The following is a 15,605-nucleotide window of genomic DNA, read 5'->3' on the forward strand; positions in this document are numbered from 1 at the left end:
CTGCAGGGATACCACAGCCAGGCCTCCTCTCTTGGTCATGTCCCCTGCACTGGCTGCAGAGAGGGAAGGAACTGCTGAGTGCTGAGGACAGCCCCGCCAAGAGAAATTTGGGGACCTGGTACATCATGGTTGTTGAGGCCTCATCCCCTTTCATTTCACTTTATTTACACAAACTTTACAGACATTGCGGGGCAGAACAACTGTCCCCTATTTCCTCCCTTCTTCTCAGCTCTGGCTGTGGCAGCTCTGCACCACCCAAGGAAATCCATGCTGGGGAAATCCTCCTGAAGCTAGTTGTCAGCTTTAGGACAGAGAGATCTGAACAACATTGTATGTATATTGGGGCACTTTAAGACCCTGTTCAGTAAACCAAATGGTAAAAACATACTAATTCAAGAAACAGGCTAATTAATAGATAGAGGCAAGGTTGGTTTGCAATTAGCAAGTGTGTGCAGGTCTTAAATCATACAAAAATTATAACCAAATGTGTTTGATCATATAACTTGGCCGACCATCACCTTGACCATCTTACTTGTATATTGTACCCTTCCTTTTGTTTGATTGTTGGATTGTGGAGTGGAAGCTCTGCACATACCTGCCTTTATTTATGGAGTGCCTAGCACATTGTGGGCATTACTGGAAACAAACTATAACTAATACTCATCAGTGTTTGGTTTGTGTATTCCTGCAAGTCCATGTAAATAGAAGCTCTACACACTGCAACAAACCAGCCACTATAAACTTTGGTATGTCAGGCAAAAGGTGTTGCATCTGAGAGGCACTGCAGAGAAATAAGAATTGAAACATAATTAGTTTATGTACATATTTAGGCAGAGGAAGTGGGTTGGACCAAACTACAAAAGTATTGCCTCAATACTGGTAGCTACCAACCCATCAAAACAGACCCCAAACCCCAGGAACTTCTATTACAGGTTTGATAAGCTGTTATGAGGAAAAATCAGGTAGTCTAATGTGCACTTTTCCCTGGCACCCTGAATGGGAGAGGGTTCAATTTATGCCAACTAGTGCACCAGTTGTGGCACCTACATGGCTAGCGACCACAGTCATTCCTGACACCTTTTGCTTTGAACTCAAGTGCATGCGATCCGGTCAACTCCATTTCCTCTACCCTGAGGATCTTTCATTTCCTAGGAGTGGTCTACACACAGTTTTTGTACCGGTATAACTATTTTGGGTGTGTGCGTGTGAGTTGGTTTACTAATTCAGTTATATGGATACAGCCCCTAGTGTGGATGCAGTCAGTATAAAGGTGCCTTACACAGGTATAGCTTATTCCCCTTCCATTACAGGAATAAGCAATACTGGTGCAAGGCACCATTGTACGTGATATAACTGCATCTACATTGCGGGGGGAGGAGTTGTACTGCTTTCATTATACCAGTATAGTTGAAGGGGTACAATTTATAAACCTCCAGGGATGTCCAGGTCAATCAGCACTCAAATACCAAGTGCAGGTGCATTTAACCAACAAGTAAGGAAGATGTAAGAATCATAGTTAAAATAAGAAAGAAAAAGCATTTATTCATATGCTTAGCTAAGGGAAGTTGCCCTGGCACAGGTTGGGATACTTTCAGTTACAAAGGTCAAAGCATAGGCATAAAGTGTACCTCAGCTGGCCCAGCATTGCTTGAGAACCCTGTGGCAGTCACGGCTGCCACAGGGAGAGATATCAGGCTCCAAAGCCCAGATCCTCAGTTCTTTAGGTCTCCATTGAATTCAATGGGAGTTAGGTGCCAAAATCAGGGCCAGCTACAGCTTTTTTGCCGCCCCAAGCGGGGGAGAGGGGAAAAATAAAAAAGATAAAGCCACGATCGGCGGCAGCTCTACCGCGCTGCTTCATTCTTCGGCAGCAATTCGGTGGCGGGTCCTTCCTTCTGAGAGGGACTGAGGGACCCGCCGCCGAAGACCCAGACGTGCTGCCCCTTTACATTGGCTGCCCCAAGCACCTGCTTCCTTCACTGGTGCCTGGAGTTGGCCCCGGCCAAAATATCTTTGAGGATCTGGGCGGCTGGGCCCAAGAGCTGTCCATCCTCCACTTTCTAATTGACCTGCAGGATAGAAACTGCAGCAACAAGCAGTGTGGGTCAAACCACTACTTCCCTACTGGTCTTCTGAGGAGAGCGACAGAACCACTGAGAACTTGGGAATGAGGAGAGAAACAATGTCACCAGGGCCTGGGATAGGAGATTGAGGAAAGGGTGGGCTGAATTAGGAGACACATCTTGAGCAGTGACAAAAGTAGCACAGGAAGAGTGACATTTCAGTCTTGTGGTGGTGGAAGGGAAAGGCTCACTTTGAACTTTTGCTTGCGTATTGCCTGATGATCTCAACACTTGGGATCAAAGACTGGTCACTGAATTTGCATTTGCTATTAGCAGTGTCTCATTTCAGGACTGTTTCTTAGAGCTCCCAGAAGTCAGTCCCCTCACTCCCATCCTCCAAGCCAGTGGTGGCCTACCTGTGGCTCCGGAGCCACATGCGGCTCCTTGTATAGGCACCGACTCCAGGACTGGAGCTACAGGTGCCAACTTTCCAATGTGCTGGGGGGTGCTCACTGCTCAACCCCTGGTTCTGCCACAGGCCCTGACCGCACTCCACCTCTTCCTGCCCCCTCCCCTGAGCCTGCCATGCTCTTGCTCCTCCCTCTCCGAGCCTCCTGCACACCACCAAACAGCTGATCGGGAGGGGGAGTGGCTGCCGGTGGGTGGGAGGGAGGCGCTGGGAGCGGGGGCAGGGGGTAGAGCTGATGGGGGGGTGGGCAGGGCTGCTGATGTATTACTATGGCTCTTTGGCAATGTACATTGGTAAATTCTGGCTCCTTCTCATGGTCAGGTTGGCCACCCCTGCTCCAAGCAGTGACTATTGTGTATGGTGGAGTCCAGCTTTTTGTCCTTTCCACAGATTGTGCCTCCTCTCCTGCTCCCCGGCTCCCCACTGGTGTCTTGGTGCTGTCTGATCTCTGATTCATATTTAGTAGAATCCCAGAACTTATTCCTTCTAGCCCTTTCTTGTGAAGCCTTCCAGCGTAGAAAACCTACATGATAGCAAACATATAAAAGGTACTGGGTATGTTCAGGCAGAGGAGTTTTTCACACCAGCTGGCCATGAGTCCTTTGCAGGTGCAATGATTTACTTACAAGTGCCCTGCTCATTTCTAGAAGGCAAAGTTGTGGTGATTATTGAGCATTTTACATGTTGGATGGGGCATTTGTTTTGTCTCGCACGAGGCAAGTGCAGTAGGGAAAGTATTGGGGAAAGAGGAAGTATTGGTATGTCTCACATGTTCCCTACAATCAATAGGAGATTGAATTGTGTGACAGGGAGTCAACAGATCTGGGTTATAGCCTTAGCTCTGCCACAGACTTCCTGAGTGACTTGGGGGAATGTCACTTAACCTCGTGGTGCTTCAATTTCTCCTTCAGTTAAGTGGAGATGGTACCTTCCCCACAGGCACGTTGTGAGGGTTAATGCATTAGCAGTTGTAATAGGGTTTGAAATTATGGGATGGAAAGTGCTATAGAAATATAAAATATTATTAACAGCAGAGGGTGTCATAGAACCTACTAGTGGTAGCTCTATGGCAGTTTTTTAGATAGGGCACAATAACTTGCCTTAGCTCTGCATGTGCTCATTAACTGAGAGCTCTTTGGAAAGTTCCCTTCAGTGCCATCCAGTGGCTGATAGGCTGTTCAATTAAGTCCTGCAGCTGCTGCTACTTCAGAGCTCCCTGCTGGAATGTCCTTACATGGATTCATCATCTGGAAGATCTCTTTAAAATTGGTTGTGAATGGTGCATAAAACTAGGATGAAGGTAGATTTTTTGTTTATTTTCTCTGAATGGGGTAGTGGCCTACTGATTAGTTTCTCCATTCCCAGCCTATATCAGAAGGCTTTCATCTAACACTTTAGTTGAATCTTCCTCGACATGCCTTTTCATGTGGAATCTAATCAAGACGACTGGGCCAAGCAGTTACCCTTGGCATGCTGGCAGACAGAAACTGCATCTAAGCTTCCTCTGGGTATGTGCTATTCCATGTAGGTTTACTGCTATTGAATACAGAGATTATCATGTCCTCACAAACTGGCACATCACAGCAAAAATATATTAGTTGAAATTATTTTTTAACTTGACCTTGAAAACAATTTCTGGATCAGGAAAAGTGTCGCACATGGGAGGGCTGGAGTCAAATATTGTAATTGGAATTCAGAAGCCAGTGGCTGGATAACTTCATGAAGATCAATAGTAACAGTTGTAGAGAGATGCTGAGATAGGATAATCAATTCTCAGGTTTCAGGGCATAAACTGATATCTGTGGAGTCAAGAAGGACTTCTTAAACCGTGTGCACTACTGACTAGATCCATTATAGGTTTTTTCCCCTCTTCCTCTGAAGCATCAGTGAGTGGTCACTGGCAGAGGTGGGATGCCCAGCCAGATGGACCAGTGACCTATTCCAGTACCAAAACTAGACATTCCTATGTAACAACTTCAGATACTGAAACAAAACGAAGGGTAAATAATTGCATGGTTTCCACTGGTCTCTATTTGCAAATGTATCAAATAGCAAACAAAATGGGTTGGAAGCTCTGGCCTCACCCAGTTTTAAAAAAACACCACCTCTCATGTAGACAAGGCCTATGGGCTAATCCACACTGAAAGTTATACCGGTAAACCCTAATTTGAGAATTAAAACCAATATAGTTATTCTAGTATAAATCCCTGTATGGACACTCTTATTCCAGTATAAGGATATGCCTATGCTACAGCAGCATAGTTATGGTGCTGCAGCTGTGCTCCAGTAGTGTAGGGAGCTGAGGGGTGAAAACATTCCTACACTGACAGATTGGGTTTTTTCTGTTGATGTAGTTAATGCACCTCTCTGGGAGGTGGGAGCTACGTTGATGGAAGAATTCAAGCTGCATCTACAGTGAACATTTGGTTGACCTGACTACATTGCACTGGGCATGAGCTATGTACTGTAGCTAGATTGAAGTTTTAAGTATAGACCAGGCCTAACAGTGTCTTTTTTCCAATTTAGCTTATGTCACATTGGAAAGGGTTTAAGATAAACCAGAAAAAGCCACTCTGAAACTGGAATAAGAGTGTCCACACAGGGAGTTTTGCTGGTACAATTATACTGATTTAAGTGTATTGGTAAAATTATACCAATACAACTGGTAGAACTTTCCTGTGTCAACACACCTGAAGCAACAGGTAACAGAGTAGGAAAAAATGGTCAGTTTTCAAGATGACGACAAATGATTAACACTGGTGCATGTTTAGATTTCTTTCTAGGTTCAATGTTGTTTATTAATTATCTGGAAAAGGAGATGAACAGTGAGGTGGCAAACGTTGCACCTGACATCAAATTATTTATTCAGGACTAGCTAGTCAAATTATCTAGTCAAGACTAGATAAGAATGACAAACTCCAGATGTACCTAACAAAGACAGGTAAATGGGAGCCCAGTGGTAAATGGAAATTAAATATTAAGAAATGCCAGGAAAAGCAAATTTGAAGGAATGATTTGAACTACTCATACACATTGCTGGGTTTTAAGTCAACTGTTAAATCACATGGGAAGACGATCTGGTCATTATGTATAGTCAGCAAAAACCTCTTCATAATGTGTTGCAGTGGACAGAAAAACAAGTAAAGTTGTATCATATAAAGAACAGGCCTGAAAATATTTTAATTAGGGCTGTCAAATGATTAAAAGAATAATCACAATTAATTGTGAGATTAAAAAAGTCACGATTAATCACAGTTTTAATCACACAGTTAAACAATAATAGAATACCAATTTAAATATTTTTGGATTTTGTTTTTTACATTTTCAAATATATTGATTTGATTGATTTCAGGTGACATTGTAAATAAGAAGCAGACAGCATTATCTCCTGTAAATGTAAACAAACTTGTCTTAGCAATTGGTTGAACAAGCAGTAGGACTGAGTGGACTTGTAGGCTCTGCAGTTTTATATTTTGTTTTTGAGGGCAGTTATGTAAAAAATATGTCTACATGTGTAAGTTGTACTTTCACAATAAAGAGATTGCACTCCAGTACCTGTATGAGGTAAATTGAAAAATACTATTTATTTTGTTTCTTTTTACAGTGTAAATATTTATAATAAAACAAATATAAAGTGAGCACTATACACTGTGTATTCTGTGTTGGGACTGAGATCTATAGATTTAAAAATGTAGAAAACATCAAAATATTTATAATAAATTTAAATTGATATTCTTTTATTAATGGTGTGATTAAAACGATGAGTACTTGCAACTTTTTAAAATCTAGTTAATTTGGTTTCTGTTATTTGCTTCAGGTACCTGTAGCTAATTGACAGCCCTAATTTTCATGCCATTATGTAAGTTGAGAGTTTGTCCTCACCTAGAGTGCTGTATTCACTTTTGGTCACCCTACCTCAAAAAAGATGTAGTAGAAATGGAGATAGTTCCGAGCCAGGCAGTGAAAATGAGTAGAGATCTGGACAGATTTATGTATGAAGAGAGACTGAAACGATTGGGACTGTGTAGTCCAGCTCGGGGACAAACAATTGGGGCTATGCCAAAGATACACATCTCAGGGACTAGTAAGCTACGCACATGAGGTGGCTCCTGTCACTCATAACCTTAGAACGTGCAGACATGCCAGGAAGTTAAAAGGCAACACACGTTGAAAACTACCACGGGGCAGCTAAGGCAGGCACGGATCTCACCGCCCCAGGGCTCAAGAGCTGAGTGGGGTTCACCATTCAGGGACCATTACACAAAGCAGCGGCGGGTGTGCCCGTGCTGGACGTTGAACCAGCCACCCTGCTGGGGCAGGGGAGACTCCGCCCCTAGGGACAGAACTGCCCCAGACTCCCCCTGCCCCACCCCACCCTCTGGGCACCCAGGCTCGAAGTACCCTCTGCTTTGTGTGTGACCCCGCCCCGCCCCATTCCCGAAGGTTGCCGAGGCCCCGCCCCTCCCCATTCCCGAAGGTTGCCGAGCGGGGGTCGTGCCGCCTCGGCTCTCGAGCTGGCGTTTCCGGAGATAGCCGAGGGGCTCCGGCCCCTCCCCTCCCCGGCTGCTGCTCCCGCCGCCGCCTCCCCCCCTCCCGTGGCCGGCCCGACTAGCTCGGCAGAGCGGCTGCTGCGGGGCGGACTGTGCTGCTCCTGAGCCGCCGGAGCCCGCTCCCTGACCCTTGCCCCGGCTGCGCCGGGCCCGCAGCGACACCGGGCTATCGCGACAAGCGGGGACCCTATCGCCAGTGTGCGGCTGCGGCGGCTCCCCCAGGGGACGCGGGGCGGCCGGGGGGTCCGGCTCGGATGGCGGAGGGGACCCAGCCCCAGCAGCAGCAGCTTCTCCCCGGCGGCGGAGCCCCCCGGGGCGTGAAGCGGGAGCCGGAGCTGGAGCAGCCCATGCCCGGCGGGGACGGCGCCGAGACCGGCCACAGCAAGCGGCTGAGGACAGAGGCGGAGGCGGGCGGCGGCGGCGGCATGCAGGTAGCGGGGCCCCGGGCCGAGCGGGCAGGCTGCGCTGGGGGGCCGGCAGGCGGAGCCGGAGCGGGAGGGGGGGTCGGTGCAGGCTCGGGGGGCACCCGCCAGCTGGGGACACGTAACTGGGTTGTGTGGGTCAGCGAGAGCCTTGCATCGGAGGAGCGGCGGGATCGGGACCAGGACCAGATCCTCTGGGGGCACCCGGTCGGGCCGATGACCGCGGGGACCGGCTCGGGAGAGCGGGGGGAAAGGAGCCGGCCAGGTAGGCTGCGGGAAGGAGGAGGCCGGTGCTGACCTGGGCAGGGATGGGACACTCTCCGGAGCCGGGGGGCATGGGCTGGCCCAGGACAGGTAGGGGAATGAGATTGGAGGGCGATGTGGAGTTGATTTGGGTCGTGGGTCAATTCCCCACCAGCAGCTTCATGTTCCCTGCAGCAGAAATGAAGCCAGTTTTCCGAGAGGTGTTTTCGCTCTTCCTTGTCCAGTGCCGAACATAATCCAAAAAGTTACTGATTCTAATGGAGAGTACAGTGCTGATTCTGGAGAGTGCCCCTAAGGATATCAGTGTTTCGATTAAAGGCACACTTAGTTTTCAAACTGTTATTTTTGCTAGCACTCTCTTAAATAATGGGGCTTTTTTTTTTTAATTCCTTTAAAAACAAATATATTCAGGTTTTTGTTTGGTTGTTTCCCCTGTTCTATTGATGTTTTGTAAGGGTCTTCTCAACAATGAAGAAACTGATGGGGCTATATAAGAGAAATTGTGAAACTGACCACATGCAAAGTGATTTCAAATGCACAATGTAAACAAACTGGATAAAAATAAAGACATATTTTGTTCATCTAGTTGTTAATAGTAATCTGAGGTATTATTTATAACAAGAGAATGTATAGGGTTTTCAGACCTGATATTTTCAAGTTGATGTCTTTTACTGTTCCATATGCCTATTTATTAAAAAAAAATTAACACAACCTTAAAAATACGCCATTCCATCCTATAGTTTTGATTTTTAAGTACTGACTTTTCTGATGTTAAAGGTGTAGTAATATCTAAAACTGCAAAGACTGTTGTAGAATTGTTGGTATCCAATGGGGGGGCTGCCCTCCATTAACATATTTTCTTTTGCCAAATCACTATGTCTGTTGCACTGAGTCACTGGATGCCTATTTCTATCTTGGGTGCCTCAGATTGGTGACAGCTGCTTATTGTGGACTTCATTTACTACTTTTGTTGTTGTTGCTGTTTCTTCTGCTTTTTCCAGTTTTTAATGAATGGGAGAATATAGAAAATAGGAGTTCAGTGCTAGTTTACAGGATGGGAAGAGGCATTTTGGGGTTGGAGTACTAGTGTATGGAGCAGAGGTGGCTTGGATAACATGAGGGAACAAGGAGGATCTGGTCTGTAATCTTAGAGCCTACTCTCCCATAGATATAGATGGGCTTGAGTTTATGAATTCACATGGGTACGTCATCACAATGTACTATTTTAATTTATCAAGGGTACATTTCTTCTGGGGACAGTCTTGTTTCTGTTTGTTCTTCACTGGGCCTTTCATTCCCACACGGCTGGATACCTCCCTCTGATTGTAGCTTCTGTGTACTGTATCACAGTCTGTGTAATGGCAGCGCTGCCCTGGGAGATGCTACGGATGGGAGTGGCAAAGGCAAATGGTTCGGCCATTGTGCATGTGTGTTTCTAATAATCAATGACACTTAGCCAGATCTTGCTCTTGTGTGTTTGTAAATAATGTCTAATTGGAGGTGCAGCTGATAAACAAGAGAGGGTATTTCTGCATCATATGTGGGTTGTTCCCAGGATTGGCAAAAAGAGCACTACCACTTATTATTAGTGTTTGAAGGCAGACATGTCAACACACGAAAGAGTCTTCTATCTTCTTGCCTCTGTATGTTTTGATCATCATTAATGAAATGTTCTCTCCTTTTTCAGATGCATTTGTTTGGAGTGTTTTTATTTTTATTTTCTCTCTGGAGATATTTTACACAATGTGTTTCTGCTAGAGAAGTAAGCAGGTGGTCTCAGTGCTTCTTGTGCTATTTCTTGCACTGGATGTGTTGGAACTCTTTGAAAACAACGTGATTTATTCATCATATTTTTTTCTGCTCTTATTCCTGCTTGGGTTTGTGGTTCTTGTTAATAGTCTCTGAAGGGAGATTTGTGTCCCATTTAACATGTTTCTCTCCTGACCCCTTCCCAAGTGCCAACACAATTTTTCTTCACTTTTATTTTCTGGTTATTTCCAGATTGGATGGTGGAGACTTTTTTTTTAACTACCTTGCAGCAGGAAGTATTTGTTTGGAGATCTCCTGTATCTGGCCCTTCCTGGTTCGTTCTCTCTCTCTCTGTCTTGTCACACTCAACCCCCATTTTCCCTCGTATCCCTCCTTTCTCACACCATTATATCAACTGAACTTGATTTGGAACATCACACATTCAATTTGTAATGCCCCCTGCTCCTCCAGGGGCTGCCAGGAAGCACACACTTCCCTCTTCATTCCTGGTTGCCATGATATTTTCCCTGGTATAAAGGTCTTGACGTGTGAAGACTATGCGTGAGTGCACTGGAAAAGCTGCTCATAATAGAAGGGAAACTTGTATATTGCATCTAGCTTGATAATTATGAATGAATACATGAACAGTCTGATATGAACTTCTTCCATCTTTTAGGAGTTGAAAGCCAGGACATATGTCGTTGTTCTTGTGTACACACATGAGATGCACTGGTTTGCTTAAATAATGGTGGCTAATTTGGTTTACAGTTAGTTTACCAATATGTTTGTTCACACAGGCGTTTGCTCTGGTTTAAATAAACTCAGGTTTTAAATTGAACTGGTGCAACTTTTGCATATGAAAAAGGCCCACCTAAATTTGGGCAGGGAATGTATTTTTGTTATGTGTGTGTACAGTGCCTATCGTAATAGGACCCTATTCCCTGATTGGGGCCTTTAAGTGCTACCACAATACAAATATTAAATAATAATATATATGAATGTTTTCCATACAGGTAATGTAGGCAGACATACAATTCTAGCAACACAGGAAAAAAATTACAGTAAAAGTCCTTTTGATCTGAAGTTTCACATGATTTTTAGGCCAGACGAGAGTGGTTTGTTTGTTTTTTTGGAAGGTTTTTTTTTGGTGGTTGGGAGTGGGCCAGTGGAAAGTTTGAGGCTAATCAGACAAGTAATTTTTGAGTTATTGTTTTTAGAAAAAATGGTGGTTCTTAATGTTTTGGAAATTTATCCTTATAACTAAATGCCTTAATGCAAAAACTTAGTACTTGATTTTCCATCACGAGAAAGAGTGCCCAGACACTTTTAACTTTTGAAGTCACTAATTTTTTAGCAAATCCTCCATGTAAAAGTTAGGCATGATGCTCGCAGAAGTTGTGAATTGCACATATATAGGATCTGTAAGTATCGGAGGTTTTATGGAAGCTAGAAATAATGTGAAACCAGTGACCTTACGTTGTGGGTCCTGCAGGTCTTTTACAGTCTCTGGTTACTATTCCAGAGGTACTAAGCTTTGTAGCTGTTGTCTTCAAAATGTTGAGACTCTGTGCCTGTAGAGCTTGTAAAGGTTGTGAAGGGGTCCTGAACTGCCATATCTATCACAATTTCCTTTATGTTAAAGCATTACATATTAATGTCACCGTTAGGTAGACAGTGAATCAGAATAAGGAAGAAGAGCGTAATGTTGTAATAAATCAACTCCCAATTACTGAAAAATCGTAACTCTTCCATAAACCTAATGATGCTTTTTTGTCTGTTTATATAGAATTGAAAAACTAGGTCACAAAGAGAGACTCAAGATAGTAACTGGATATTGAGAGGCTAATGCTGGGGACAAAGTGTGCGTTAGGTGCTAATGTAACCCCTAAGTATATTGAGTTTCTTATTCTTCACTCTCTGTCTCAGCCCTGGCACTAGCAGACAGCTTACACAGTTAGGGTTTCATTATCTAATCCATCTCTGATCAGCCTGGATAAGCCCTGTTTGGCCAGTGCTGATCTTGTTAGTAGGGTGGTGTAAAGCCGCTTGAGCTGGGATTGGGACAAATCGGATCATAGCTGGTATCTGAATCGGACATATTTCTGTTAATCAGGCTGTGGGAGGGGGAAAGAATTAGCTGCAGCAGAAGGTCCAACATAAGCTGCTTCTGTCTCCCTGTGGCCTGTAAGTGGCATATCTGCTGTACTGGGCCAGTAATGTGTCCTGGGAGGGCTTGGATGCGTTTGCAAACTTTTTAAACAGAGTCCCAAGTGCATTGTTGCTTCATCTATTAACCATTTAAATACTGTGGTGTAAGAATGTAACTTTCTTTTCTGGGGGTTTTGCTGTTCCGAAGTAGTGATTCATTGGTTCACTTGAGCACCAGTCCCTCTGCTTGACCTTGATCCACTACTCCAAGAGGTTGCTTGTTGTTCTGATTGAAGGAAGAGTGCCACTGAGACAAGCACATCTTTTATTTTTGTGCTGGGTTGGAGGAGAGAAATGGGGCATTGAACTGGGAAGTGTGCACTCTTTCTCCTTCTCTAGGAGAAAATGAGGGGAGAAGATTGGAACTGAAAAACATCATTAGCATGGAAAACATTGAGTTGGACATGTCCTCCCTGCCCTCTTCATTGTGGCATTAAAGGAATGCCAGCCAAGTGGGATGCACAGGTTCTTGGCCACCGCTGGAGAAAATGTCCAAGTGCTTCTCTTCTGATTGGCCTGTGAAGGGGCTGAATTACTCACCCACACTACCCTTTTGTGTTTTCCACTTAATTTTGGGGGTAACTATCTATCTGAATTTGCCTTGTTTTGTGAATTAAAATATTTTTGCTTCTGTGGATGAGGAACCTGGTACTGGTGGTGGTGGTGGTACTATGAATCTGCTAGTAAAATCTGTCTGGAGACTTTATTTTACAGCACATTTCTTTTGGGAACGACCCATATGGCACCTGCATTCAGTATCTCTGTGAGGCAGGTAAAAGGAATTGCCTCTTGTCAGCTATAAATCTAACTGGGCATTAATGGATCTTTAAGTAAGGTGTGTGCTAAGCAGGCCACTGATGTTTTCAATGCTAATGATGCTTTTTCTCCTTCTTGCCATTCTTGCATCTCTGGTAACAAATTTCCAAAGACTGGGTTGGATTCTGCAAGGAGAAGAGTTGACTGGGACTGTAATAGACAGGAAGAGTCTGGTTGATCCACCCTTTTGTGGTATGGGTGCATCCCTAGGAAGCTGGCTGGTTACCAGGTTCTCTAACTCCGACAAAGAGGAGCAGATAGTTTAAGGAGAATACTGTAGAAGGTGCACACTGGGCTTGGACTTCCCTCCTTTCTGTCACTTACTCAGTGGCCATCTCTGTATGAGGGATACCAGGAATGTAGAATATTCTTAGATAGAACTGAGCTTCATCTTCTGTATTAACCCCTGTCTGAGGTTCAATGAGGGATGTAAAGGGAGTTTAACTGGGAGACTGTGGGTTTATAGAAGTTTTTGGATGTGGACAGGCATATTCATGCTGATGTGGAGGTGCATAATAAACCATCCTCTGGTTCATAATTATTTCTCTGTTCACTTTTATTCTCTGGATTTTTTAGAATCTCTATATGGATGTTATAGTTGCCTCATAGGTGAAACCTGGGAAGGTTTTATATATTCTTCCCCTAGTTTAAAGGGAGCCTTTGGGAATAGACTGAAGGCTGTGACTGGTGGAGAAGCCGGAAGCTCTTTATAGCTGGCTCTTTCCCTCCTCATTCAGGAAGATAGGAAAGCCCCGGATAAATCAGACTGATGCAGTAGAACACCAAGAGAGTCTGTCAATATTTCTCTGGATTTTAGAGGTATGTGTTTAAAGGTGATAGCCGGAATTGCAAGTGTAGAAGCCAAATCAAGGTCTGGTTCTTCTGGGGGCTGTTTTCTTTCCATATACGGTTGGGTGCTCTATGAACAATTATTTTATAATATTTCCAATTAGAAAAAGCTGGATGTTTGCATTTCACAGAAATCCTGGGATCGTTGTGGCCATTTTGAAAACTTTATTGCCCACTTAGCCAATGAGGTTCATAACCAGGGTATCACAATGAACCAGAATGCGAGCCCTCCAGGCTTCCCCTGTGAGTGGTACTGTGTGTTATTTCCAGTGGTTTCACTTGCGGAATCTCCATTTCACAATACACTTGAATTCACACCTCGGGTTTCATAGTTGTTGTGGAGAAGGAAGCACTAGTCCAGAGGTGGGCAAACTTTTTGGCCCGAGGGCCACATCTGGGAATAGGAATTGTATGGTGGGCCATGAATGCTCACAAAATTGGGGCTGGGGTATGGGAGGGGGTGTGGGCTCTGGGGTGTGGCTGGGGATGAGGGGTTTAGGGTGCAGGAGGGTGCTCCAGGCTGGGATTGAGGGGTTCGGAGGGCGGGAGGGGGATCAGGGCTGGGGCAGGGGGTTGGGGTGTGGGAAGGAGTGCAGGCTCTGGCTGGGGGTGCAGGCTCTGGGGTGGGGCTGAGGATGAGGGGTTTGGGGTGCAGGAGGGTGCTCCGGGCTGGGATTGAGGGGTTCGGAGGGTGGGAGGGGGATCAGGGCTGGGGCAGAGGGTTGGGGCGTGGGGAGAGGCTCAGGGATGCAGGCTCCAGGCAGTGCTTACCTCAAGCGGCTCCGGGAAGCAGCGGCATGTCCCTTCTCCGTTGGAGTGCTGGAGGGGGCCATTGGAGTGCGTAGGAGCCGGAGGAGGGCCATGCCGCGGCTTCCAGGAGCTGCATGGAGTGGTCCCCGACCCTGCGCTGGAGCGGGGCAAGCCCCAAATCCCGCTTCCCAGCGGGAGTTTGAGGGCTGGCTTAAAACGGGTGGCAGGCCGAATCCGGCCCATGGACTGTAGTTTGCCCACCCCTGCACTAGTCACTTGAGGATTGTAAGAACCCAGAGTCACATGCTGGCTTCCTGCCTTACTCCAATCTCTATCTGTGGCTGTATTTACACTGAGGATTTTCCCATTGTTGGTCTAGCATTATAGTGAAAACATTAGTGTACATGGGGTGCAGATGACACAGCTGAAAAAATGCAAATGCCTAGTATACACTAGTGATTCCACTGTTGCTAGTACTGCTGGGGTCAAACTGGGGCTGGACAAATGGTGGGAGAAGTGCTGAAAATTCTCAGTATAGGCAAGACTGTCATTCAATCAACTGGTGAGTCTGATAAAGTTTGAGCTGTCCTGTATAACTGGGTGTAAAAGTAAGAGAGCAAAAGGTCTGGGAGGAGATTAGCAGGTGCTTTGGGTGGCATGGCAACGTAATATTTAATTTCCCCATATGAAATATTAATTGACTGCGTGTGTGTGTGTGTGTGTGTGTGTGTGTGTGTGTGTGTGTAAAAAGCCTCTTCTGAGATATTTCAGCTAAGGGATTAGAGGAGCATCCAGAAGTAAAGTGAGAGAGGCAATTAGAGCTAACCAGTTCCAGTTCACTGAAGCATTCTGTTGATCTACATTTGCAGTGGTATTGAGGTGACTCTGGAGTGTAGCTGTCATGAGATAATCCCACAGTTTAGGGATTAAAGCCACTTCGCTGAGTTTTGGGTCTTAACTCCCTCTGCTCTCCAGTGAATTTCATTTTGACCACAAACACTTCTGAATTTAAGAAAAAACGCTCTGTATTTTCTCAAAACACTCCCCCCACCCTTTGTATCAGTTTTGCAGTTATATACACATTTCTATACTTATGGCTATGTTGACTCAACCTATTGTAACCCTTGCTATGCACTGGGCTTTACTTAAAAATGTCTGTTTGATTGTTTTGTAATGTGGATTCCCGCTTGTGGGCTGTCTCCAAATTTTTAGGCAGGAGCTTGTGAACGATCCCAGTACCATTGTCATCTGCCTTGTCACCCAGACATATGGTACTGTACCTAGTGAATGCTACCAAAGTGGCTCTGTTGTTGGACTGGACTGGACTGGGACAGTAGCTGTATGGACAGATATGATGTGCTCAGATGGCTTAACATTCTGGTAAGGCAGCAGGAGTTGTGGAAGATGCTCCTAGTTTATTTCGTGAGGAATGGTATCTAGACTTGAACATGGGCCGCCTATAGGG

At 45.3% G+C, this 15,605-nt stretch overlaps 1 protein-coding gene across 11 annotated transcripts in view; it reads left to right on the forward strand.

Moving 5' to 3' along the window:
• The first annotated feature begins 7,144 nt into the window (after positions 1-7,144).
• Positions 7,145-15,605, forward strand: part of RBFOX2 (RNA binding fox-1 homolog 2) — a 241,746-nt gene continuing 233,285 nt past the window's right edge. For all 11 annotated transcript variants that reach the window (XM_024200552.2, XM_024200551.2, XM_024200556.2 and 8 more), the window contains exon 1: positions 7,145-7,513. In XM_024200552.2, coding sequence (XP_024056320.1) covers positions 7,337-7,513 — 177 coding nt within the window. In that variant the 5' untranslated portion in view covers positions 7,145-7,336. The remainder of the gene's footprint in view (positions 7,514-15,605) is intronic.

The sequence above is a fragment of the Terrapene carolina genome, unplaced genomic scaffold (genome assembly GCF_002925995.2).
Source record: "Terrapene carolina triunguis isolate 2854851 unplaced genomic scaffold, T_m_triunguis-2.0 Scaffold247, whole genome shotgun sequence".
Lineage (NCBI taxonomy): Eukaryota > Metazoa > Chordata > Testudines > Emydidae > Terrapene > Terrapene triunguis.